This window comes from Symsagittifera roscoffensis, chromosome 2 (genome assembly GCF_963678635.1).
Source record: "Symsagittifera roscoffensis chromosome 2, txSymRosc1.1, whole genome shotgun sequence".
Taxonomy (NCBI): Eukaryota; Metazoa; Xenacoelomorpha; order Acoela; family Convolutidae; genus Symsagittifera; species Symsagittifera roscoffensis.
The window spans coordinates 12,070,466-12,097,200 of NC_087063.1; the positions used below are offsets into that span (position 1 = coordinate 12,070,466).

A 26,735-nucleotide genomic window follows, 5' to 3' on the forward strand; every position below is an offset into this window, starting at 1 on the left:
AGGAGATACCTGTTACTCGTTCTTACCAATGAATTTGAAATTAAATTGGGCAGGGTAGTGGAATTTTTCCGCCGCATGTTCTTTTGATCGAACCCGTGACTATAAAGCCGCTTGTTTCGGCACGATTCTCATAACCAGTTTTTTCGATTTAACTCTAAATCTCAGAACTCTAAATCTCCGAGAAGAAAAAATCTCCGATTTAACTCTAAATCTCCGAGAAGAAAAAAAATGTTTTGCAAAAAGTTGGAAAACGGCAAAAACATCCGAATGTGGAAATTTTAATGTCACAACTTGTTTTCTTAGAAAGGTTACGGAGTCGATGCGTCTGCAGGAAAAAATTTCACAGCTGTTTTACTCGGTTTCAGCCGTAACGCAGATTTGGAAATGTAGTTTATAATACGTCAAAAAGAATCCAAAAAGTAGTTAAAAAATCAATAAGATCTGAGTCTTTGGAATGTTATAGCTTTGTTCTACAAAAATAAGGGCGTACCCTTTCATGCAGTGAAAAACCTCACAATTTTTTTTTTCGATTGAAGCATTAATCTAAAAATTGTTGGGTAGCTTCGAGCAAAGTCAATGTTTACGAAAAACTTTCAAAAGCTCAAAACTTGACTTTCTTTATGCCCTAAATTTTTTCCTGGAATTCTTACGAGGAGTACCTACTCATGCAGGGAGCGTCCCACGTCATTTTTTCATATTTAACCTAAAAGTTTGGGAGGGTAGTTTTTCAGAAACTCGAAAAACGGTTGAAAAATCAAAAGTTTGACTTTGCCGAGAGCCTGAACTTTTAACGTAAAATTTGTTGGGGATTTTTTCAGAACCTGTTTGTTCGATTGAACCTAAGTTCTCATCTTTGAGAAGAAGATTTCGAGATAAGACAGAAAGATTCAAAAACGGTAAAAAAAATTGATTCTTATTGAATGCTATAACTTGCAGAGTAACAAAGTTGGACGTAGCTGCTTATGCAGGTTTTTTTTTTCCTACAAACTGTCATTTCGGCTGAACTCAAAAGCTTAGAGTTAAAATAGTAATTTTTAAGAAAATGAAAAGTTCCATAAACTTTGGTCAAAATTTCCTCCCACACAATTTTTCGAAGGCTATAGAAAGTTGGGTGAGATAGAAAGAGACTAGGAGATTATGCAGGCAGACAGGGGAGTGGGCGATACTTTGACTGGAAGTAATTTTTTTAAGGTCAGTACGGTAGTTTTTGAGAAACATGAAAAGTTTTGAAAAATAGGAAAAAAAATGTCCAATTAGTTTTTAAAATGTTGAAAAAACAAATCCCATATATTTTCATACTATTTTTATCGAACAGAAATTGATCGAATCAAAATTCAAAAAACCCAAGCTTTGTGAATCAACTTATTGGAAAACGTACGAGGTAATAATTTTCATTAGAAAAAAAAACAAAATATCAGCCGACAGAAATTAGGGGCGGTTTTTCAAAACTTTTCAAAAATTTGGTCGTTATTTTTTATGTTGATCAAATTGATTTTCCGAGCACTACCTGAACACTAAAAAGACCCTATTTTAATCAAAATTTTTGTAATGCAGGAGAATTTTTTCGAAAAAATAGGTCAAAACAGCCGTTTTTAGGCACTTTTTGGAAAATGTTGAGCAAAAGTTTGCGTTTTTTGCGACGCGCGCCTTTAGAATAATAATTTTAGGACCTAAAATGGATGTCATAAAATAATATCAAAGAGAGACCCTTTGGTTAATGAGAAAATCGAATCCACTACCCCCTCCTCCCAAAAATCCGCCCCTGGCTGTTATTGACGATTTTTTTGTTGATTTTTGATGTAGAACTTTTTATGTCAATTTTTTTTCAGCTAAAGAAAGGTTCAAAAAACTGCATCCTTTTTGTGATGTTTTTTGTGTAATTATGTCTTGTAAGGTAATTTGCGTGTTTCTGTAGGTCTTCTGCGGAAGCTGAGCAATGAGATCATCCTGAGGTGTTCGAAGGAGATCCACTTGGACAAGATCTTTGAGGGCTACTGCATCACCTGTGTCAACACCCTCAACCAGGCCATAAACTGCTGCTCCCAGTGGAAGCAGACCTACGAACGGGTCAGCACATGATATAATTGACATGATTTTATAAAATTAGCTATGAAATTTCCCTATGGGTTCCTGAAGGGCTTAGTAAAAAGATAGTTGCGTTATGAAGTTTTATAGAGGAGTTTTTCAGACTAGCGAAGTACATTCTGGCGTCGCTCGCATTGTAAGAGTCTCTTTTAAAAAACTTTCATTCTCTGTCTTCTCTATCTCTATTTCTTTACCCTTGCGGTTAGCAAGGTTGTTGGAACCGGGTACTAGACTTTTCCCCCGGAAATAACTTTGTTCACGTGGTCTCCAATTTTACTTGATCTTCCAATCTGTACTTTCGTCTCTTCGTCAATCAACAGGCTTATTTTGAGCATGTCTGTATTTAAAATTCCCAGTATATTCGAAAATTGTCAATTGTTGGTTGTAAATTTACCAACTCCGATTTGTTGAAATTTCATTTTTTTTTGCATTATTGGCTTTAGAGTTTTCGGCTTACGCTATATCAATTTTGTGGCAACATATTGCGCGAATTTTTGTTGTTTTGAAGCTGGGGGCTTAAATTTCTTTTTTTTTAGTTTCAAGTGTTTTTTTAATGAAAACAATTGTTTCGGCTCAAGGGGTGTCTGCTAAAGTATTGTCGGCTTTGTAAAAAAATTTTCAAATCTTTGTTGCAGTGCGCTTATTTAACATTAAAGTGTCCTATTTTTCTCAAAAAGTACTTTTTTCATGACAAGTTGCGACAAACATAGGAAAAATATGGTAGATTTAGTTTTTTCGATTGTGGTTTTCGTTAAAATTTTTGTCGACTAATTTTTCATGCTATGTTTTATTTTATCGCAAGTGGCGTTAAGCTCTGGTTCGCGTCTGTGTAAAAAGTCTGTTCTTCTTAGGTGATACCAAAGAAACCGAGCGCCCATGGATTCTAATCGATTATAATGAAATCGAGTTTTTTTCCAAGATAATCCTTTATAATCGATTATTTTTAAAATGAAAATCTATTATAATCGATTATTTTTAAAATGAAAATCTATTATAATCGATTATAATCGATTTCATATTTTAGAACTAAATTCGAATTTTTTTGCAGCAAATTTGCAAATTTTACAAGAAGTTTGCAAAATGTAATCCATGTCTTTTATTGAATGTCATGTCCCAACGTCACCCCTTAATTTAGGGAGGAGGTGTCAATCATTAGGGTGCCCCTACCCCAAAGTCTACCTAAAAAAATTCCCCCATCTTCAACCATGATGGCACTTGAGGTAAACTGGCAGGGAGGGGGTAAACGAGGGGGGTGTAAATTATAGGGGGTAAAGTAAAGAGGGGTGTATACTGAGATGAATTGAAAAAGTTGAGACAAAAAAATATAATTTTCAATGTGAAGTGATACGTTTTATGAAACGTTATACGTAGCAACTGCACTAAACAGGAATTGAGATAACTTTGAAAAAAAATTGTAAATTTTATGTTTAACCCTTCAAAAAAATCCATTATAATCGTTTATATTGGCATAGAAAATATAAGAATTATAATCCATTTTTAATGGATTATTATCAATTATACTGGACTGTATTGACATGGAAAAAAATAGGATTAGAATCTATTTTTAATGGATTATAATTGATTATTTTGTAATTTTATAGATACTGACCGTATTATGACAATATAATCGATTATAATCCATGGGCGCTCGGTGCGGCAGGTAGATATCTGTTTTGGTAGCGTTTATCCCCACAACTCCTTATTAACTGAAAGAAATCCAAATTATAAGCATACACAATAGCTTTGAAGTTTTTTTCCGACTTTCATAACGAAAGTAACGGAATATTTGTGCTCGGGGTCGTTTTTTTTTCTTCAGACAAATTTCGACTTTTTAACTAGCCATTTTTGACAGAATTTTTTGTATCATTCAAAAGGTATTGTTGTCCTAAGCTTAAATTTGAAAAGATATTTCACCTGCGATTTATTTTGTGATTTTTATGGGGGTTTGGAGATTGCAGTTTTGGCCAATTTGGGACAATTAACGCGCGATATATTTCGCGCTATTAACGCGTTAGCGGAGATTTAATCTGTCTTAGAAATCGTTCTTAATTGGTCGATAGAAGCTTATCTGCCATAATTGATGTGTTACTAGGGGCGAAATCTATCACTTTGTACTTTATATGGCGTGTGGGGGGGATGATTTTCACAAAAAATCACAATTTTTTTTTTAATTTTTAAAAACTTTCTCATTTCATTTCTTTAGAGTTTTATTTTTTAATGTTATTACTGCTCTATAGACCTTAAAAGGCAATCGGAACATTCAGGGCTTCGCCCTGATACAAGCAGTCTTGTTTTTTTTTTGCTCATGGTGCGCTTTTTAGGTTCTTTATTTGGATCGCGCATGATGAGCTAAACACGCGTGTCTTGGTATTTTTACTAGTGGATAAATGGTCTAAACTAATCTGATTTTTTTCCAACTTATTAAAAGACAGCTAACTCTAAATGATGTTCTTCTTTATTGCAGGTGTCTAAGGCACACCAGACAGTGACTGGACAAGAGTGGGTGCTGGACAAGACCAGTGTCTTCGCCCAAATAGAAGCCTTCATCCAGAGATGCAGGGACCTCATCGAGGTACCACTGATTCCATAAGCTCCACTGACACACATAAAAAAACTACACTTAAATTTATACATGGCAAGCTAGTGAATGAATCTGGCGACACGTTGAAATTTCTGACCATGAATGTGGTCCATAATGATAAATCACTACATAAGGAGGATCTAAAATTTTGACTTTTTAGAAAACAATCTTATTGTTTTCTGGTGATAAAGCGCCACTGTCGCAACAAACAGTAACCTTGTGTTACAATTTTTGATGATGAAACGATTTAATGGAATGGCGCTTAAGAACTGAAAAGATTGTTCATATTTTTAGGTGTGCGAGTGCCAGATGCACTTTGCGCGTTACGAAGACGGACAGCAGACCAAGATGCCTATCTTCCCTGGCCAGAGGGGTCCAGATGTAGTGAGGAGTCTGCAAGAGATTGAGCACACCTTCAGAAGGAACCTTGTCATTCTCAAGGTAGTTGCTTGTCAAACTCGTTGTTGTGTGTTTTGTTTATAGCTACATTCTGATACTGGAATAAATTTAGGTAGGTATCAGTTTCTTCTTTTAGCTTACATAGTAGATATTGTTAGCATCTAGATAATCTTAGATACTCACTGTATTTTTCTCATACAAGCTGTCGAATAACACAGCAAAAAGTTAGCATTTCCCCCAATTTTTTAAAGATTCTTCTGACAATATCAACTTTTTGGAATGCTTAGTTAAATGATCCGATTAAAAAGATGAATGAACGAGTTGACGTGGGTCGGAGGAGTAAAATCATTTTTTTAAAAACTCAGAATAGTTTTTCGGAGTTGTCCCAAAATTTAACCAAATATGGAGATTGCGAATTGTTTTCAGGACATCAAACACACAATCTTGGACGTGAAAGCGACTTCGTGGCACGACGACTACAACAAGTTCCGAAATGGAGTGAAGGATTTGGAGGTGATGATGCAGAACACAATCAGCAGTGCCTTCGAGGCAGTCAGGACCGTGGAGCAGGGCGTGGACCTACTCGACATATTCAGACACCTATCTACACGCGAGGTACTGCCTACGATTCCAATCTCAGTCACTTCTAACTTCTCACTTAAATATCAGTTTTAAGGTATCAGAAATGATTTCACAAGAGTCTGACTCAAGCTGAAATGTGATTGTTTTGTAACGGGGTGTTCAGTCATTGTACAAAGTTTTTCTACCAATGCATAGACAATTTTCAAACTCTAAAAAATGGAAAAAAGCGACGATGCAAAAAATAGGTATTTGTTCTTTAGAGGTGTTTTTAAACATTTTTAATCCAATAAATTTGAGCTAACAAAGTTGGAAATAAAACCAAATTTTAATTACTCTATCAAAGTATAATTTATCTTTTTTAGACTATCAAGCGTACCCTGGACAAGAAAGTGGTGGAGGTGGTCGGAATGTTCTGTGAGGAGATGAACAAGGTGAAGAAGGAGCTGAACAACAAGAGGCCCTACCTCTCACTCCAGTACCCTAAATACTCTGGACAGGCGCACTGGATCAAGGCACTCAAACGAAGACTGGACTACAACTTCAAGGTCAGTTTTCAATCATAATTAAACAGTGTGTGATCTCTTTTCCCGGCTCAAACATTGTCAAAACTTATTCCAAAACGCTCTCTAACGCTTATCATTTTCAAGTGAAACGCATGCTCGCGGCCGGATTACAAGGACAAAAAGTTGCATTCTTAATGCCCCAGTAGAGAGCTCAGAAATTTGGTTTGATTGTCCTACAAAATCGACTAACGATTCCAAAAATTCCATTTCCCTCTCGAGAAAGCCTAGATCCCCATCACATTGTCTTGATCTTTATTTTTGTTAGATGAGTAGAACCTGGGGCCAAATTTGTGCTTGTTTTTGTAATGATGCGTGTTTGGTTTTAGGTAATCGAGGCAGCTTTCTTTGTGAACGAAACTCCCGTGTTCGAAGAGGCTAAACAGACTTATCTGCAACTGACGAGCAACCTAGACGACACAGTGAGGAAACACTTTACAGAGTGGCAGATGTTGGCTGAGAAGGAGATTGGCAAGGGCAGCAAGAACGACGCCCACAAGAGACTGGAACAGCCGCTGATGATCAGGTCACACGACAGACACGGCATGATAGAGGTCAACTTTGACAGGTGACTTCTTTCGCTCTCTACCTTTTTAATGCGTTCGTTCATTTGCGCTTCGACCAATTATTCCATGTACATCTTATAACGACTTATTAATACTTAAGAAGGATAGCCGGTTACTGTGCAAGTAGCACTGAATGTTCCGACCATAGTCTTAAAAAACATACAAATTTTGTTTCAAATGATTGCCGTTTTTCTTCGGCAAAGTGTGATAAAAGGAGCTGAACAAAAAACTGGAAATTAGGTATATTTGACACTCATAGTGAAATAGCCAAATTGTAAAACAACTTTTGTTGTAGAGTTACTTGAAAAACGAAAAAATCAAGAAAGAAATTTTCGAAAATTTTTTCAAGTTTTGCAGTTTTTTGAATTTTTGAAAATTTTAATTCCAAAAAGTCGCTAAAATACTCAAATTAAACTAACGTTATTCGAGTAAAACTAAGTTTCTACGTTTTAAATTAAGCTATTGTAAGCTGTTAAGCAATTAGAACAAGACTGCTCGTATCAGGGCAAAGCCCTGAATGTTCCAACTGCCTTTTCAGGTTTATCGAGCAGCAGTAACATAAAAAAACTAAATGTAATCAAAAAAAGAAATTTTTTTTCTCTAAAATTTGAATTTTTTTATGAAATCATCCCCCCACACGCCATATAAAGTTTAAAAGAATAAATTTCGCTCATTGTAACAAAACAATTATGGCAAATAAGCTTCTTTCAACCAATTTGGAACGATTTCAAAGACGGATTAAATCTCCGCTTACGCGTTAATAGCGCGAAATATATCGCTTAATAGTCCCAAATTAGCACTAATGGCAATCTTTAAACCCCCATAACTTTACGAAAACTGATCACAGGTAAAATATCTTTTCAAATTTAAGCTCAAGACAACAATACCTTTAGAATGATATAAAAAATTCCGTCAAAAATGGCTAGTTAAAAAGTCGAATTTTGTCTGAAGAAAAAAAAACCCACCCCGAGCACAAATATTCCGTCACTTTCGTATCAAAAGTCGGAACAATAAGACTGCTCGCTCGCTTCTTTCGCTCGAAATAAGACGAAAAATCAAAAGTTTCAAACCGGTTTTTCTCGATACTGGGATTTTTTTGGAAATTTTTTAATGTGGTTCGAATCACGACCGACTGTAAGGGCTTTAACATGATATATCACTCAACCCAGTTCGATGATTATTTGTGGTACCTGATTTTTCATGGAAAACAAAAAGAAAAAAAGAAAATAAAACTAAGACACACTCGAATACAAAGTTTCTCCCCATTTTCAATGATCGGTACAATAATGGCCTTGTGTCTACTATACGATCAGGGAGTCTAATATTCATCGATTAATAGGGGGCATTTAAAAAACTGATTTTTTATAATCTCTGCTTAAATGTTTCTAATGTTCAATAACTAGCTTAAAACTTTTTGCTTTGCCCCTACGCAGGATTATCTTTCTGAAAACTACTTGTCGACAGAAACCCCTGGATGTCATGTAGACCTCCTGGAGTATCTTTTCCTTAATATTTAATATGTTAATTTTTGGTTTTATTGTGAAAAAAAAAGGTTTAGTTAGCTAACTAGTCATATCGCCAATAAGTTTCAAATGTACATGCATTAGTTTTAAGTAGCGTTTCAGCCTCAATCGGATACATAGACAAATATAAGGATGACAGTGCCAAAAATAGATTGTGTGGTGTGTTGTTTTAGGTTCCTGCAGAAGCTGTTTGTAGAGGTGCACTACTGGCACCGACTGATGTTCGAGGTGCCCCACTATGCGGGCGAGGTGTACCAGAAGAGAGACGAACTCATGAAGCTCAGGGAGCAGGTCAGATCTACTGAACATACCTTTGTTGTTCTTAGTCTATCAATCAGTCTGCCTCTTTGGTCTCTGGTTCAAGGAACGTCGACCACTGACCCATTTTAGACGTTCCGAAACAAAAAACTTTATCACTTAGCAGACTTCTGGTTTTTTTGGCGTTGCAGAATAAAAAAAGCTAATTTCCTTCTTCAAGAGACAAATTTTCAATTCCTACTGATTAGTTTTCAGTTTGGAGATAGAGCTTCAGTCATTTCTGGATTTGTTCCCAGGTGCTGTTTGTTGTGCTGGACTACAACCGAGTTGTGTCTGCGCTGACAGCCGAGGAGAGGTCACTGTTCAAAGAGAGGATCCGGTTCCTGGACAAGAAACTCCACCCTGGACTGACCAAGTTGATGTGGGTCACCAAAGGAGTGTCCGAGTTCTTCATCAACGATTGCAGGAAAAACATCGCTTCCGTTAGTTTGTCTTTCAAACATTTTTTTTGTTTCAGTCAAATCGTTTTAAATTAGGTGGGAAAAGTTATGTAGAAAGCTGTTGGTATCGCCATTATTTGGCATTTTGGGAGCAATTTTAATATTGCTTTACTGGCCAATATTCATATGTCGATTCTAGTTATTTTTTTATCACCTGTTGTTTTTTTTTTTTCTGTAGATCCAAAACGTGGTGGACGAGTACAAGTTCAACAACATGAACGTGAGTGCCTCGTGCAAGAAGATCTCAGAACAACTGATGGTCGTCATCAGGAAGGACATCTACTCCAATCTGGAGTTCGAGGAGGAACAGGCAGCTCATCAGAAGAAGGTGGCAGCCATCCTCAACGCGGAAAGGAGTGAAGTTGTGAATTTCTTGCTGAAGACAAACGAGTACTTCAGACGAGACGGACCTGACGTCAGTTTAAATCTTGCAATATACTGTACAAATTTGAGTTCACTGCGTCCATTCAATCTTCTTGAACAGTTTTTTGTTTTGAGCTAGTATCGCCATTTTAGAAAAATTACATCATTATTAGGCAGCATCTTCCGCTAATTGATGATGTTGATATTTGTACTTAAACAGCTATCTGTTTTTACAAGGTCCAACAAGGATTCTTCAATTACACTGACAAAATGGATCGAATGGTTGAAGAGGCGTTCCGACTCAACATTAAGTGGTCCCTGCAGGAATTGTCCAAGGCCATCAACGGAGACGGAAAAACTCCGCCCAACCCCCTCTTCAAGGTCAAACTAGTCCTCGAGGACGACCAGAGAATCGAGTTCGATCCCACTCTTAAAAAGCTGCACAGCATCGTGAACAGCATCGGACCTCAATTGATCTCGAAGCTGCACAGTACACCTAGGTTACCTGACGTTCTCTCGAAGTTCAAGAGTTCGAAGCCTCCCTTGACCGAAGTGTTCGAAAACGACAACGAGATTAAGAAGCTGCAGAAGACTATTGCAGACGGTATGAATAAGAATTCGGTGGACATCCATGAGTACCTGGTGAGGTGGGATGGCTATCGAGAGATCTGGGAGATTAAGAAGGATATGTTCATCAAGAGATATCAGAGACTCAATCCTTCCGTCGCTTCATTCGATGGTGACATCGCCAGGTTAGAAGTAAAAATTATTTGTTCTGGTTTTTAGTAATGGTTTATCACTCAGCTTTTTTCTCGTGTATTCAATGGCCATAGTAAAAAAAAGTAAATGGTTATGAAAAAACTTTTTGAGGGAAACATGCCGAATGCGACAGCTCGTTGCATCATAACTTTTCTAATAATTGCTCTTTTCTTTTTATAGATACAACGAGGTGTCGCATTCGGCCCAGAAGGAGGACACTATCACCAACATCAGCTTCATCATGCTGGACAGTAGTCAGCTGAAGAGGGCCATCCAGGAGCACTGCAAACTGTGGCAAGACAAGTTCACCACTCTGCTCAAGGAGATCGCCAGCGAGAAACTCAACAACTTGACTGAGTTCTTCGAACAGCACTGCGAAAAGTGAGTTCAGTCCATACGCACGTCAGGACCCTCTCTTTTTATACTTGTAATCCCAGCGGTCATTGATTCATCAATGCTAGAATATTGAGATAATGATTTATGAATAAACAAACATCGTGGAATCTTGGGATTTCTATCTGGAGGCACGTTTCTTTTCTTCATTTTGTTCACTTTCTTCACAGTTGTTCACTTTTTGAGACCTCAAACTAGTAAAATCCCCAGCTAGGTATTTTTGGTCTGCTGATGGTAGAGGATTAAATGTATATGTCTGCTCTCTGATCAAACTTTTGGATAATAAAAGATTGGGATTATGGCGTTGGGTGCAGTACTACGACAACTCGCAACAAAAGACCCCGGGTCGAGATCCCGCTCAAAAACCGCTCAAGATTTGAGCGGTTTGAGCGGTTTTCCAGCAAGATTTGAGCGGTTTGGGCGTACGCTCTCAATGTTTGAATATTAGTCACAATAGCGGCATTGGCAAGTAACGACCGCGTGCTCCGGATGGTATAATGTGCTCGAATCAGTGTTGAGGCTAGTCTTAGATTGCAACGAAAACGGTTTCATTACGAGGCCAAACTGTGCATTTTGTGCTTTGTAAGCGGATTCAGCAACAAGGACGCTCCCTTTGTTCTTCTTTTGTTTTTTAATTTCCTTTAATCGTTCCGACAAAATTTTAACAAGTTGTTCGATGTCTTTTGTTGCGAGGTTGCGTATGACACTGCTGTTGACTGGTGTCGGCTACTTTTAATAAAAGGCATCAATTTGGTAGAAATTTGGCCGAAAAAACTCTCTGTCGGGGAATCGAACCCCGGTCTCCAGAGTGACAGTCTGGGATACTCACCACTATACTAACAGAGATCTGGTATGAGTTACCATAGCTTCGTTGGTGAGCTCAAACTCAATATAAACTGCAATCATAACAAATCGAAGCGGTACCTGCGCACATTTGTCATTCTAAAGCAGCATTTTACATGTTTCAGAAACGATGAATATGTCTGATTAACTATTAATGTAAATGTAATTATAAAAGCAACTAAATGTTCTTTTGTTTTCATCAATACTTGTTTGAATGCTCATGGTTCGGAAACATTCGTCGGGGATAGGGCTTGAAAACTTGTGTGTCGATATCCTTAATAAAGCTGCGCCGGCAGTTCTAATATGTCTGACTTTTGTATCTAGATTGCGACAGGATCCGGCGGACTTGGAGGCGCTGGGAGATGCGATCAAGCTGCACGAGCAGTTGCAGGGCGAGAGGGACACTATAGAGGGCATGATATCCCCCATCCAGGACCAGTTCGCTATTCTGGAGAAGAACGAAGTGGCCATTCCAGAGGAGGTTAGTAGTGGACGGGTCTATATTCATCAGAGACTTTTCTACCCTGAAAACAGTCATAGTTTTCGATTCAATAGCCTTACCTTTTTATACAGCCAGGCTAATGATTGTGGTTTCTGCGATTAAAAATAACAGATTTAAACGGAAACACTCAATTGTTTTTTTTTTTTTTACAAATTAGGCCTACAAAATTGTTTTCGATCATTGGGAAAAATCAAATTAGCCATCGTGAGACAATTTAAAGATTGATATTGAACCAAATTTGTTTTCCATATAAATTTTTTCAACTCTTGAGTTGAAAAAAAAATCAAATTTTGCTTATACCTTTCGAAAACTCATCAACACCATTTGGCTTATTGACAAAAAAAAGTCTGATCTTCTTTGATTTTTGAAACCCATCTCATCTCATGTGTTTCAGACTCGAGAGAAGCTAGACAATCTGTCAAACCACTATCTACTCTTCCAACAAGCACTGCAGGAGGCGGAGACTATAATCAAGAAAGCGAAGGACAGATTCAAGTCGGATCTGATCAGCAGTGCCGAGGAGTACAAGCGAAAAGTGGCCCAGTTCGTGGCCGACTTCTACTCCAACGGACCCTTCAGTGAGGAGTGGACGGCAGGGAATGCGCTGGATAAGATCCAGAGTTACAGAGACACTATTGCCAGTACTAGAGTGGACGAGACTAGAATCAGGAAGGGGCTCGCTATTTTCAAGATCGAACAGCCGCCGTCCAAGGAGATCGCCAATATGGAAAATGTGAGCCTAGTTTTCCTTGTTGGATGTTTGATTATGATCAAGTTTGTGTGACTTTGATCACAAATTAAAAAGTTTATACATTTTTAAAAATTGTTTTAAAAAAGTTGGCAAATAGTATTGAAAATGAGTGCCTGAGATTATCATCTATAGTTGGTAATTCAATATCCTTTATGAACTGCATTAGGATCTGAAGACGCTGGACAGTGCATGGCAGATGACGAAGGAGTGGGAGGACAGCTGGAGTGGGTGGAAAGTGAGTCACTTCAGAGACATCAATGCGGACCAGATGGAGACAGGCGCCCAGTCGCTCTTCAAGAAACTGGCCAGACTCGCCCGCGAGATCAAGGTGAGGTCAAGGTCATACCACACCCTATAACAAGTACATTGAAACATGAAACTACATTACACGCGCGATCTTATTCTACTAAGGATCGAGGTCACCGTATAAACATGCTTAGAACTATATCAAAGTGAGTTCAGTTAAAGTTAAAACCACAGCAGAAACAAATCCTTGATTGCAATTGTCCGAGGAATCATTGGCAGAGTAGGTAAATTCAGTAACAACTTAAGAAATTGACAAATTGATTACATGCAGCGACAAACAAAAATGGATAACAGCACTCTTGTCATTAAACTAGTAACTTTTAACTTCCAGTAACTTTTAAAAATCAACTTATCCTTGAAAGATTTTTTGCAATGCGTTCGTAAAAATTATCAAAAAATTGTAATACTATGGTACAATTGTCACAGAGAAACTATTTGAAAATTCACAGATAGTATCAATTGTGTTTTAATGCACAGATAATAGTTGTTTGTCGGGTAGAGATTATTCTTCATTTTATGCCAGTTTTTAGGTGATTTTAAAACTCTTGTAAAAATTCCACAAGAGATGTCGCTATTTTTGTACTCGCTAACAGCATCTGTGAAAGAAAATTTTGTAGACAAAATTAAAAAAAGGCTTATTTTTCCAAGGACCGCAACTGGCCAATTGTCGAGACCACCAAGAAAAAGGTGGAGCAGTTCCGAAGGACCATGCCGCTGATCACCGACTTGAAAAACGACGCCTTAAGACCCCGTCACTGGACCCAAATTCAGGAGACCGTTGGGCAGACATTCAACCACGAAGAGGAAAAGTTCACCCTCGAACTGATAATCGGGTTCGGATTCGACTCTCACGCCGAAGATATTAACACAGTATCAGGATCTGCGAGCAAGGAATTGTCCATAGAAAAAGCCATAAATGCCATAGCTGAGTTGTGGAAGGAAACTAAATTAGATCTAGGGCCATACAAAGACAAAGGACATTTCAAGCTCAAGTAAGTATCCATGACACACATGAAGGTCATAATCAAATGAAAGCAGAATGTTCATCTTATAATATCCAGTCAATTATTGTCTAGATATTTATGACTTTACTAGAAACAACATTGGGTAACTATTGTGTTACAATCTTCGACATTTCGTGTTACATTTTATGCCTAAATGTTTTTCGTATGTTTTCATTAAAACAGCGAGTAAGTGTTTTCATCTGTATTCACATCAAATAAACCATTTCATCATAACTTTCAAATCATTATAGCTCGTAAATTTTGATTGGCGGTAGTAATTTATTGTTGATTTTGCTTAATTTCCAGGGGAACTGACGAAGTGTTCCAGTTTCTGGAGGATAACCAGGTGCAGTTGAGTACGATGAAGGCGAGCAAGTTCGTCAAGGCCTTCGAGGACCAAGTGGACTACTGGGAGCGGACTCTCTCCAAGATCCTGGAGGTCATCGAGATCACCCTCACAGTGCAAAGGCAATGGATGTACTTGGAGGTATGTAAATAAATCGTGACTCTTCCTTATAGTCTTATGATGTCACTGACGAAGAACGTTCTAGAAAATAGGCGTAAACGTTCTAATAAACAGTTATTTCAATTTGATTTTATGCTTGTTTCAAACTAAATTGAAATTGGTTGTGAATGACGATTCGACTATAATTTTGCACTTTGATACGATACGAACGAACTTCTGTCGTAAGGATAAATATCTTTGATTCTTTCAGGACTGATTGTTCTCATAGTTTTAAAATAGGTATGGTCTGTTTTTTACGCTGTGGTGTTGGGTTTTGTCGAAGAATCCTTGCGATCGAGTTTTCATATCAAAACTGCTTCGCTTAATTGTCAGTGAGGATAAAATTCGTTGAACGGTTGTTTAATGATGTTTGCTCTGATTGTTCTAGAACATCTTCGTGGGAGAAGATATTAGGAAGCAGTTGCCGAAGGAGACAGCCGAGTTCGACATGGTTAATAGTGGCTGGAAGGAAATCATGACCCGAATGAACGACAATCCAAACGCCAAAGAAGCCACTCACCACCCTGGTTCGTCGGCTGTTGTTTTTTTTTGTTTTGAGACAAGCGAAGCTTGTGCTGTAGTAGCCGGCAATTTTTTCCCAATGCAAATTGCTCATTTCATAGTCAATGTCAAACTGTTGGCAATACCAAAACTTTGAGCATATTATCTGGTCGAAAAGTAGTGCTTTTTTGGTTAATCAGGTTTTTTAAGCTCTAAGTCTGTGCTGAATTAAAAAAAAAACAGCTTTGAACGTCAAACGAGCAATTTTCTGACATTGAAATTTGTTAAGATCGAACTTGCCTAAACTTGCCGAAATAATGAATCGATTTGATATTAATTATATTAAGGAGTTTTTTTGTACTTTTCATTAAACTTGCCGAAATGAATATTGCTATCGATTTGGTATTAATTATATTAAGAAGTTTTTTTGTACTTTCATTGAACTTGCCGAAATGAATATTGCTATCGATTTGGTATTAATTATATTAAGAAGTTTTTTTGTACTTTCATTGAACTTGCCGAAATGAATATTGCCATCGATTTGGTATTAATTATATTAAAGAGTTTTTTTCTAATTTTTGTACCCAAGATAAGCTATTCCGGTTGATATAAAGTACACTATTTTCTGCACATATTTTTTCTGCACGCATAATAGTCTGTGGTTTTTAAATAAAATGTACTCAGTTGTGTTTTTGATTGGACTTGTCTAGTGCAATTTCAAGTCCCTGTAAATTAACGTGTGAAGTGGTTGACGAGAATTCAAAAGTGGCAATACGTATTTTTTCATTTAGTTTTTTGTTCCGACCACTTCATGAAGTGATTGGGTGGAATTATGGCGTATTTTGAATTTTCCAGTTGGCCTAATTACCGCAAGGAGAGTTTCTAGGTGTCAAGTATGGTATCTTGATAAAGCACTGTTGGTCATGGCGCAGATTCAAAGAAGAGTCTCAGTCAGGCGCGGATCTAGGATTTTCAAAAATTTAGTCGACATTTTTTAGATTGACACCAATTTGATTTTCCGAGCTTTATTAAAACTCTAAAAATATCTCCGTTGCCAAAATATCTCCGTTTCTAGGTGTCAAGTATGGTATCATGATAAAGCACTGTTGGTCATGGTGCAGATTCAAAGAAGAGTCTCAGTCAGGCGCGGATCTAGGATTTTCAAAAATTTAGTCGACATTTTTTACATTGACACCAATTTGATTTTCCGAGCTTTATTAAAACTCCAAAAATATCTCCGTTGCCAAAATGTGCTGCGCCTCAGGCGAATTGAAAAAAAAAACAATGCAATTATTGGGCTTATTTCTCTTTTTGGTAGCTTTTGACCAAAAATAATATTTTTGGTATTTGCTTCCCCTTCAAAGTTCCCTCTCCCAGCGCATCCACCTCCCAGTGGCACCTTTAGAAAAATTTGGGGTAATCAAAAATAAAGATCAGCTAAAAAAAGGATGTCTCAAAGTATTACCAAAGGGGGAAATATTTGATTGGGCTGGGGATCGAATCCCTGAGGGAGTAAGGGGGTTGTTCAGCCCCCTTCCAATTCCGCTTCTGCCTGCCATGCAAGTGGCGAGTTATTCTGTGTCATAAACTGAATGTCAATGGACCAGCTGCAGAAACAGAAAAGCAGTTGATAAGGAGCAGATTCTTTTCTTCGACAAAAATTATCTCATATTTGCGTAGTGTGTTACTTCAATGCTATTTTTTTCCCAACCTGCAACGCAAATGTTAATGCTTTTTTCGCTTGGTGGCATGTTTGCAACAGGCACAATTGGGAATTTAATAGGCTGTGCTTTGACGTTCAATTTGTAATAATTTAACACAGTTGGTGCTTTTTTAATTCTTCAATTGAGCTGAAAAAGCTATTTGTTTCATACAGCAGTACAAAAATAAAAACTCGATTTCGAAAATTTTCCAACTCAATAAACTTTGCGAAATTATTTTGGTTGCATTTAGTATCCTTTTTGTGGCATTAATCTGTGCCTACTTACTCTGAGCCTACTACATCTGCGATTAGGAAGGGTATAGCAACCGGGTACTTTTCTTTTTCCCGTAAATATTTTCATTTACAGAAATCATCTGGACTCATCTCCTGGTAGTACCTGGTGGTTTTGCCGGCTTAGTTGCCACATATTAGAACCGTTTTTTTTCTCTGTACGCAATTTTTCTTCTAGTTGGTTTTAGTGTTTCGATTTAATCCTGCAATTTTTTTTTTTTGTGCCTCGTTTTTCTTTTTTTTTTTGTTTTAAAAACTTTATTCGGCCCAAATTATTTTGGCTTATTTTTATCCAAATTTGTCGGCTCAGTTGCCGCTTGATGAATGTTTTCGAATTTTCTTTCCATAAACGCCGTCGATTGGGTGTCTGGACGTGTTTTCCGCAAGTATAATATCATTTCAGGCAACATTTTGAAGCTTCCTTAGTGTTTTTTATTTCGAAATTTTTCATTGTTTTGGATTTAGTGTCTTTGCTTTCCTGTCTGCTAGCTTGCAATGCTATTTTGTGAGGTATCGCAAGTGATGCAAAGCTCCGCTTCGCCTCTGTGTTAAAATATTAAATGTAATAACTGTGTTTTCCCGAAGAAATGCCACCTCTTGTTTTGATTCAGTCTGCTTAAAAGTAAGTATTTTTGAGGATATACTATTTTTCTTTTGACCACTCTCTAAAGAGTGCGTTGGATGTATGGCGTAGGGTCATTTTTTAGTCAATTTTAAAACCTCTAAGAAACTTCACAGTCTTCAACTGTGGTATCATGCTGGTATCGTGAATCGGAGTCTAAAAAGATTTTTACACATGTGAGCTAGCAATGTAGTGTTGTTTAATGAACTCCAACTCGTGTTCATTTGGTGGCAGTTTTGCTGAGCCTTGGCAACTAAATACCATCTGTTGTACCTGGTATATTGATTGCTAGTGTTTGATTTTGTCAAGCGACTATGGCGCAGATGCGAGGACATTAATATTCAACTAGCCGAGTGTTTGAATCTGACACCAGCGAAGAGCTTTGTTTTTCTTGTTTGTAGTTTTTCTTTTTAAATATTTTTGAAGCTAGTTTTCGCCTTTTGTTTGCGAAGCGCAGCTTTGCCTTTTTTTCGTAGTTGAGAAAAACTGGTTTGACTATTTTTGCACTTCAGACAGAATGTCAACTGATTTTCAGATTGGGTTTTACTTCCTCAACGGCACGATTTTCGTTTCACTTTAGCTCATTTCATCTATTTGGAGCTTACTATGAACCCACTACTGTTGCTCTTAGAAATGATGGAAACTTTGAAGAAAAATCAGAATCTGCTTTTATTTGCAATGCAAGCAGGTATTTGCACAGAAAGCAGGCTTAAAATTTTTCTAAGTTTGCGCACACTCAAATTGATTTTTTTGCGGTTTGAATTTTGAGTTCTCATTAGTTCAAGTCTATTTCAGGTGCTAAAAGCATGTCATATTACTTTTTCCAATAACGAATGCAAATTGCGCGAGAAAACGTGAATGCTTTTCAGTTTCGAAAGTGCTCTTTAGTTTTAATTATTACAAGCGGAAAAAAATTAACGAGCGGCCCAAATTTTCTTTAATTTGGTAGGTTTTGCGAAAGAAAAGTTTCAACATAAATAAAACTCAAAGAGTTTTGACGCTATCTTTTTTTTGAAAGTTGATGAAAAAAATCATATCATTTTTTTTTTCGGTTTTCTTGTTCTTTGTCGTTTTTTTTCAACTTTCTCTTGACTATTTTTTAATTCGTGATAAGTGATTTATCAAAAAATGTTCGAATGAAATGAGCTTGTAGATTTTGGTGATCAAAATTTTGGCAAATTACTGTTGAATTTTCTATTTTTTTGAGAATTTAAACCATTCAATCAAACAATTAATGTTAATCGGTGAAAAGGTAGCCTTCTGGATCTCTTTCTTAGTTTTTTGAGAAAATTATGAGAAAGGAAAGACACATATAGTTCTGAGCTTCTTTATTTGTCTGGTAGTGATAATTAAAATGACCAGAAAGCATTTTATATTACCGCAACGTGTCTAACAGTTTAAGTTATTTTTAAAAACTTGCTTTTTTGATCATTTTGATTGAGGATGGTGGACTTTAGGATAATTGAAAGATCCGAAATTTGGACGGCTGTTGTGTCGGTTTTGTGCAGTTCAAGTTAAATTAACTTTAATTTCGCTGCTGCCCGAAACCAAAGTTGCATGATGGCATGTTACGATTTCCAAATTCATCTAAAACTATGTCGATTTCTTTCCCATTCCAGGTGCTATCTGTTTTCTTTGATAGAGGTCTTTTCAGAATTAATTAGAATGGAATACCAATAATTGCTTTGAACTCTTTGTAAACTTTTTGAATCCAAGTCTCAGCACTTATCCTTTTTGCTCCTCTCATATTATTTTGAAAACAATGACAATTTTCCTCCTCGTAATTTTTTCATACGAAAGGACGCGCACTATTCAATACCATTTTGAAATAATTTACAAGAGAATTGAATAAAATTTAAACCAAATAGATCGTTCATCAACCAGGCAAGCGGCAAAGTTTACTGAATTTTTGTGACGAAATTAAATCAATAATTTCATGAATTTATCAGGCAGGTGATGGGAAATATTTAAGAGTTTCATTTCTTTGTTTCCACGTTCACTCAGCTTTCGATTCCTGCTTAAGAATGTTCGTTTTGATCGCCAGTGTTCTGTCTTTCTTGATGTTGAGAATCGTAACGCCGAAGTATCGCATAGCTGAATACTTCGAACAATCAGACAAAAATTTGAATCAGAGAGTTCTTATTTCCCACAGCATTGTTCGTTTTGGAATCGAATGTATCCTAACTTGCCATTACCATCCTCGATGTTTAAGTGCTTCGCTTCATGGAAAAGTTTGTTCAACTTATTCCGAAGATTTTAGAAACTTGGAGGAGTCGGAAGTCTTGAACTCACCTACTCACAAGTTGCTGTCAATGAACAAACTTGATTGCTTTTCGAACAGAGACTCAATTCTGTTTTCTGATGCAATACAAAATAATTGCGAATTAGCTGAAAAAGTTGTCCAGCCGATCCGTAACAAAAAATGGACTGAAATAAAGGAAGAAACGTGCATAGGAAATGTAATCGTAGCACGTGAACGAAATTCAACGTGCGGCTGGCCAAATTCTCTGGTGAGAAAGCTAAAAATTGAATACCTAAGAAGTTGTGAAGGAGATTTTTTGTCTGAGAGACAAAAAATGGGCTTTGAAACCCTTGAAAACGCACAAGGCAATTTGACTTCTGATGAAGCTCGAGATTTGTGTAGAAATGAAGGACTTGATCCTTTCACGTCACTTCACTGGTTCGCTTGTGACGGGTATTCAGGGCCCAAGCCTGAACTCGACTCTTCAGTTTGGTACTTCACGGGATTTAAAATGGATGAAGCATACTTTTGGGCAGATCCACTATATTCAGCTGGGGTGACAATGGTATCCATAAATCATCCAGGCCTACATTGGAATGCTCACTTTCCAGTTTTCATGACTGGTGTTGCAACCTACTGCGTCACAATGAACAGCGAAGGAAAGCTTCAGAACCAACCTTGTTCAGCGGTACCAGCTGAATCAGCGGCAGCTATAATTTGTGACAATTATGAAGCGGAGGCTTCGGCAGCCGAGAATCCTCGTTAATTTCTCCGACTACTTCGAATACAAAAACAACAACTGGCCTTCTTAAAATATTGCGAACAATTATTTAAGTGTGAAGTTGTATTTGGAATTGTTTGCATGGGCTTTTTTATGATACGTAAAAGCTAGGATTTTGAAATTGAATTGACAATTTTTGGTCTACGCACAAAAAAGGAAAAGAATGAGTTTCCACAGTAGTTGAAGAAATATGCGCCTAAAATTCTGAAATGGGCTAGTATAAAATTAAGCCTGTTTGAGTTGAAAAAGCCTGAAGCCGTTTGAGTTGAAAAACTTAAGAAATTTATTTTAGAGCTACCATGGCATATGACTCGCGAGTAGCTCTAAAAATCGGAATCAGTTTTTCCAATAACATTATGGGTAAAGGCAGGGGAGGATTCAGGGGGGGGGGCGGACGCCCCCTCCTCAGGGATTCGACCCCCTGCCGACCCAAAGGATCCCCCCTTAGGTAGTTTTTAAGAAATCCAGTTTTGGCCGACCAACGCTAAAATTTTTCTAAAAGCGCCTTTGGCGCCAATATATACTAATTTTGAGGGGGGAGCGCGCGCCGAAAAAAACGCGACTTTTTTCGTCAAAATTTTTCAAAAAGTCAAAATTTTTTAAAACTGCCTTTTTTGCACTGCTTTTTCAAAATTTTACCTGCGACGCTAAACTTTGGCCAAAACAGGGACTAAACCGAGCTTAAGGAGAGCTCGAAAAATCAATTCGGTCGACCAAAAAAAAGGCCGACAAAATTTCGAAAATTTTTTGAAAATCCGCCCCCCCCCCCCCCTCGAGAAAATCCTAGATCCACCCCTGGGTAAAGGTATGATTTCCTATAGCATTAAAATGCGCTTGATCGCTAGAGTTGACATTGAAAGATCATAAGTTTATCTGATTTTGGGCTATTTTTGTAGAGGATTTATACAAAGATGCCCCAATCTTGAAACTATTTGTTTTTGGCATCTCCTATAAATGCATATATTTTATCCTAGACAGAAATTCTTGGTCTTTATAAGGAAATGCTTGTATAAAGAAATTGGAATAACGCATGAAATTTTTCTTAATAGACTTTGAAATGCTCTTCAAAAAGTATATGGAGATTTCTTTGTGGCGAATACCTGAAAAATGAGTTATTTATGTGTTTTTTGTTTTACTTGTAGTTGCTTTCTCTGATGTTTTTTTGAAATTAAAGCTTTGTCTAAGTGATTGGCTACCGTGACTTCTAAAAATGTACATTCGCCTCGGTGTCTAATTCTAAGGGAATTGTAAACAGTTTACTAGACTTTTCAAGGTAATTAACTTTTTTTTCAATGGTTTCGTCTCCTGAATTCTGGACTCATTCATCTAGCGGGTCTTTTTGTTGCAGCATACTTATTTAGAGCATGGTAACATTTTAAATATCCGGCCGAATCAAAATTTTCTATTTATGGTGGTTTTAGTTTTACGAAATCGGTTTGTAAGTTCTAAGGGGAAATTTTTTAATTTGCTTAGAGTTTTTGTCTAGGCATGTTTTTTTAAATACCTTCAATCATTTTGGTAGATCTAGTTGTGTGCATACTTGTAAGATATCGGTTTTATTTTTCTGATTGTTTTTCGGACTTATGAGTGTCAATTTAGCTCTCGGTTCATATTCCGAATTAAGTTTACCCCCTTGCAATCAGTGTATATATGCATATATATACTCTCGTGGATAATATTTGGGCAGTGCATGTATTTTTACTCAGATTTTGTTGAACAAAATTGGTTAACTCTCAGCTAATTGGCTGTCGGCTATAAATATGTCGCCATATTTACCTAAATTTTGATTCCTACAAAATTATATTTTTATTTATCAGATCGATGAAATTTTGAACTCCCGAAAAACTTAATCTATTATATATTTAAATGCGGGCTTCACTATCTCGCCATGTTTAAGCTTTTTCAACGTATTATTTTTGCATGTTTAAGCTATATCGTATATTGCAATGGTTAAGAATTTTTTTTCGATTTTCCAATTTGATTTTAGTGGTTATTTTACCGAGTTTAAGTTAAGCAGCCCAATATCGAATTAGGGGTTGCGAATTTGGCCTCCAATTTTAAATGCCTGAAACATTTTAGTTAACGAGATAAGACGAGTTTTGAGATTTTTTCAAAAATTTTCAGAAATTTCAAATAACAAAATAATTTACAAAACTTGAAGTTCCCAACCCTGTAGTTGGGTGCTGTCGGAGTACTCTAAGGAGTTACAAATCTTGCCTCCAAATATGACTGTTCAAATCCTTGTAGTTTTCGAGATATGACGTTTTTTGTGATTTTTTCAAAAAATTTTCAGAAAACTTATATTAATTTTTTTTGCAAAATCTGAAAGTCCCAACCCTGTAGTTGGGTCCTGTCAGAGTTATCTCAAAGATTGCGAATCTTGCCTCCAAATATGACTGCTCAAGTGTAGTTTTCGAGATATGACGTTTTTTGTGATTTTTTCAAAATTTTTCTGAAAACTTAAATTATTATTAGTTTTTAAAAATCTGAAATTCCCAATCCTGTAGTTAGGTGCTGTCGGAGGACTCTAAGGAGTTACAAATCTTGCCTCCAAATATGACTGTTCAAATCCTTGTAGTTTTCGAGATATTACGTTTTTTGTGATTTTTTCAAAATTTTACAGAAAACTTGAATTATTTTTTTTCTTTAAAAATCTGAAATTCCCAACCCTGTAGTTAGGTCCTGTCAGAGTACTCTCAACGATTGCAAATCTTGCCTCCAAATATGACTGCTCAATTCTTTGAGGTTTTCGAGATATGACGTTTTTTGCGGTTTTTCCAAAGTTTTTCAGAAAACTTGAATTATTTCTATTCTTTAAAAATCTGAAATTCCCAACCCTGTAGTTAGGTCCTGTCAAAGTACTCTCAAGGATTGCGAATCTCGCCTCCAAATATCACTGCTCAATTCTTTGTAGCTTTTGAGATGTGCCGTTTTTTGTGATTTTTTTCAAAATTTTCAGAAAGTTTAAATTAATTATTTTTCAAAATTTGAAAATCCCAACTCTATAGTTCGGTGTTGTCAGGGTACTCTAAAAAGTTGCAAATCTTGCCACATGCGATTGCTAAACGCGACTGCTAAAATGCTTTGAGTTTCCGAGATGTGACGTTTTTCGATTTTTTTAAAATTTCTCAAAGAACTTATCTACAAAGAAATTCAAAAAATTTTGAAACTACTAACTTGATGAAGATACAATCTTATTGTCAGCGTACACCCAGGCGTCTCAAATCTTGCCTCTTAATATGAATGCTCAAACCCTTTTAGTTTCCGAGAAAAGACGTTTTTTTTTTTCAATTTTTTTTCGGGAATCTCAGGTTTAAAAAATTCACAAAATTTTGGATTCCTAACCCTATAGTAGGGTGCTCTCAGGGAGTCTCAGTGGTTGCAAATCTGGCTTCCAAATTTCTCCAGAGGCCCATTAAGTTTTCGAAATGAGGCTTTTAAAATGGGAATTTAAAAAATACCAACCCTGTAATTGGGTGCAGTCAGAGTACACTAAAAGTTTGCAGATGTTGTTTCCAATTTATGCGGTTTTTTTCATGAGTTGTAGAAAAATTTCCAAGCACCGAAGGTGCGTTAATTGCTAGTTAGATTTAAATTTGAAAAATTTTTGGCTTTTTTGTTTTTTTTCTTGTTATTTCTTCAACGGGTTACAACGTTCGAAGTCTTCCTTGATAGTTCTTGAGTGTCTTACTGTTTTACTCCTATAAGTGTAGTTCCGCAAACTGTGCAAAGCGCAACGTTGCCTCGGTGTAATAAGTTTCGTTTTCGTTGAAGCCTAGCCAATAGATTAGATCTTTGCTCTTTCGTTCATGCTCAATATTTAAGAAATAAATAAACGATACCGTACTAGTGAAACACAATAGAGAAGAGTCCGTACTAGTGAAACACAATACAAACAGATGCAAGATAGGGAGAAACGGAATAGTAAACGATCAATTAATTGAAAACAAGGATAGCCAGTGGCTGTGCACTTGGCACAGATTATTTTGACCACATTCATAAAAAATTAAAAAGGATATCTTTTTTGGTTAATTTAATTGTTTTCAGTGACAGCCTCGGATTTGAAATATTTGAGTCTCTTTTTACTTTTTCTAACTATCATCAATAAACGGGGCTCGCTCCCATACGACAGTAGCACCTTAGCATGATCTCCAGATTTTTCCCAGGCCACGCCGTCTGTTTTAATAAAGCCGTCTTGGCAAAAAGGCAGACTAAAAAAGTTTTACCAACTTTATTGAACATGCTTAAGCAAGAAAACTTTTGGCAGGATATTTGTCACCATATTTCCGCTTGCTGTTATGCTTTCTTTATTCCAACCCTCAATGAAATATAGAAATTTGCACAAGAAAGAGTCATAATGTAAGTTTGAACCCGTCCCACCCAATTTTAAATGTGTATAAAAAGATCATGACAAAACTGCTAGAAAGACAAAGAAAAAATTGGCGAGAAATTGTCTAGACGTTTAGTGATCATACGTCGTCCGGTAAGGTCTAGTAAATGGTCCGCTCGTTGAATGGAAGTAAGTCTGTAGTAGGAAGATCACCAAATATTTTCACGACAAAAGTTTTCTCGAATGGAGACATTGCAAATGCCTTTAACGTTCAGTATACTAGTTCAAGAGTCTACAGTAGTGATAAAACTCAGTCAACAACCTTAAAAAGAACATTCAAGCTTAGCCTCGAGTTCAAATACGTTGAAAACAGCGAACTGAATAAGAGCAAGAAAGTCCGCAAAATCTTTAGGACCAGATAGTTTCTGTACACTCTATCTAAAACAAATTAGTCCATTAGCAATAGCATTAATTATAATGATTTTTAACCTTTCTCTTTCATTAAATATAGTTCCTTAAATTTGGAAAAAATTAAAGTGATACCCCTCCCGAAGCCAAAAAAAATCTCAAATTGTCGGACCGCCGTGCCAAATGCCAGCTGTTAAATTTTCCGACCAAAAAGCTCTCGACCAAATTCCTCGCCTAACCAAGTTCCTATCCAATCCCGATATGAAAGTTCTAGCCTAACTAAGACTCACCAAAAGTTCTCGACATGGTGAGCCTTTGTAACCTCCTGGATCTTCATTATAGCACCAGCATGCCAGGAAGCCTAATTTGTGTTTCGAGGTACTGTCAGAGACGTGATTTGGGCTACTTGAAACTTTTTGCATTTTTTCAGTTTTGTTAATAAATGCAATAAAATCGTAGATTTCTTGACAGTTTTAGAATGAAAAATAAAAAATTTTCGTGTGTTTGTTAAGAACTTTGTTTGTTTACCTTGGATGCCAAAGAAGTGTTGTTCAGAACCTTGTAGTAAAACTTTGGTTGACTTTGCTTTAAATTTATAGCGTTTGGTTCACTTTTTTTGTGGACCTAGCTTCCATGTCTTTTTCGGGTGGAAATTTTCCTGTGCAATGCTTTTTTTTCAGAATTGCTTCTTTAAAATTACTTTGGTCGAAGAATTCTGTACCATGTGCACAGCAACCGGATACTCTTGTAGGTGCATACTACACCAGCGGATTTAGGGTGTAGTATCACACCCTAGTGTGTAGTATTACGCCCCCCCCCCCCTCAGGGATTCGACCGTATGCCGACCCAAAGGGTCCGTCATCCCTTTGTACTAATTTGTGAAATCCATTTTGCTGACGGACCCTAAAAATTTTTGGACCCTGAAAATCAATTTAGTCAACCTAAAAAAAGCTCAACAAAAATTTTTGAAAATCCGCTACCCTTCCCCCCCTCAAGAAGAGAAAATCCTAGATCCACCCCTGGAATACTATCTGCTGTATGATCATGTCGGTAGTTACCCGTTAGCCATGATGTGATTTTTTTTCTCTGACCGTCAGCTTAAACTGCATTATTTGCATCAGGCCTATTTGACAAACTGAATGACATGAACTTGAAGCTCGAGGACATCCAGAAGTCCCTGGACATGTACCTGGAGACTAAGAGACAGACATTCCCGAGGTTCTACTTCCTGTCCAATGACGACCTGCTGGAGATCCTGGGCCAGAGTAGGAACCCAGAGGCAGTCCAACCCCACCTGAAGAAATGCTTCGACAACATCGTCAAACTGCGCATGCAAAAGGCAGTTGGACTTTCCAACAAACTCGAGGTACTTTTTTTA

General features: G+C 37.0%; 1 protein-coding gene and 1 non-coding gene across 10 annotated transcripts in view; one reads left to right on the plus strand and one right to left on the minus strand.

The window, feature by feature from the left end:
* The window catches only part of LOC134840715 (dynein axonemal heavy chain 2-like), a 446,672-nt gene that overhangs the window by 378,252 nt on the left and 41,685 nt on the right, over positions 1-26,735 (plus strand). For all 9 annotated transcript variants that reach the window (XM_063856710.1, XM_063856711.1, XM_063856713.1 and 6 more), the window contains exons 9-26: positions 1,916-2,067; positions 4,550-4,657; positions 4,961-5,107; positions 5,492-5,680; positions 6,010-6,192; positions 6,537-6,775; positions 8,470-8,587; positions 8,851-9,036; positions 9,233-9,469; positions 9,655-10,169; positions 10,357-10,557; positions 11,737-11,893; positions 12,309-12,647; positions 12,832-12,993; positions 13,620-13,963; positions 14,282-14,462; positions 14,869-15,007; positions 26,479-26,723. In XM_063856710.1, the coding sequence (XP_063712780.1) occupies positions 1,916-2,067; positions 4,550-4,657; positions 4,961-5,107; positions 5,492-5,680; positions 6,010-6,192; positions 6,537-6,775; positions 8,470-8,587; positions 8,851-9,036; positions 9,233-9,469; positions 9,655-10,169; positions 10,357-10,557; positions 11,737-11,893; positions 12,309-12,647; positions 12,832-12,993; positions 13,620-13,963; positions 14,282-14,462; positions 14,869-15,007; positions 26,479-26,723 (3,842 nt within the window). The remainder of the gene's footprint in view (positions 1-1,915; positions 2,068-4,549; positions 4,658-4,960; positions 5,108-5,491; positions 5,681-6,009; positions 6,193-6,536; positions 6,776-8,469; positions 8,588-8,850; positions 9,037-9,232; positions 9,470-9,654; positions 10,170-10,356; positions 10,558-11,736; positions 11,894-12,308; positions 12,648-12,831; positions 12,994-13,619; positions 13,964-14,281; positions 14,463-14,868; positions 15,008-26,478; positions 26,724-26,735) is intronic.
* On the minus strand, positions 11,344-11,415 carry Trnad-guc (transfer RNA aspartic acid (anticodon GUC)). The gene has a single exon. It is a non-coding gene; the product is annotated as a tRNA-Asp (tRNA).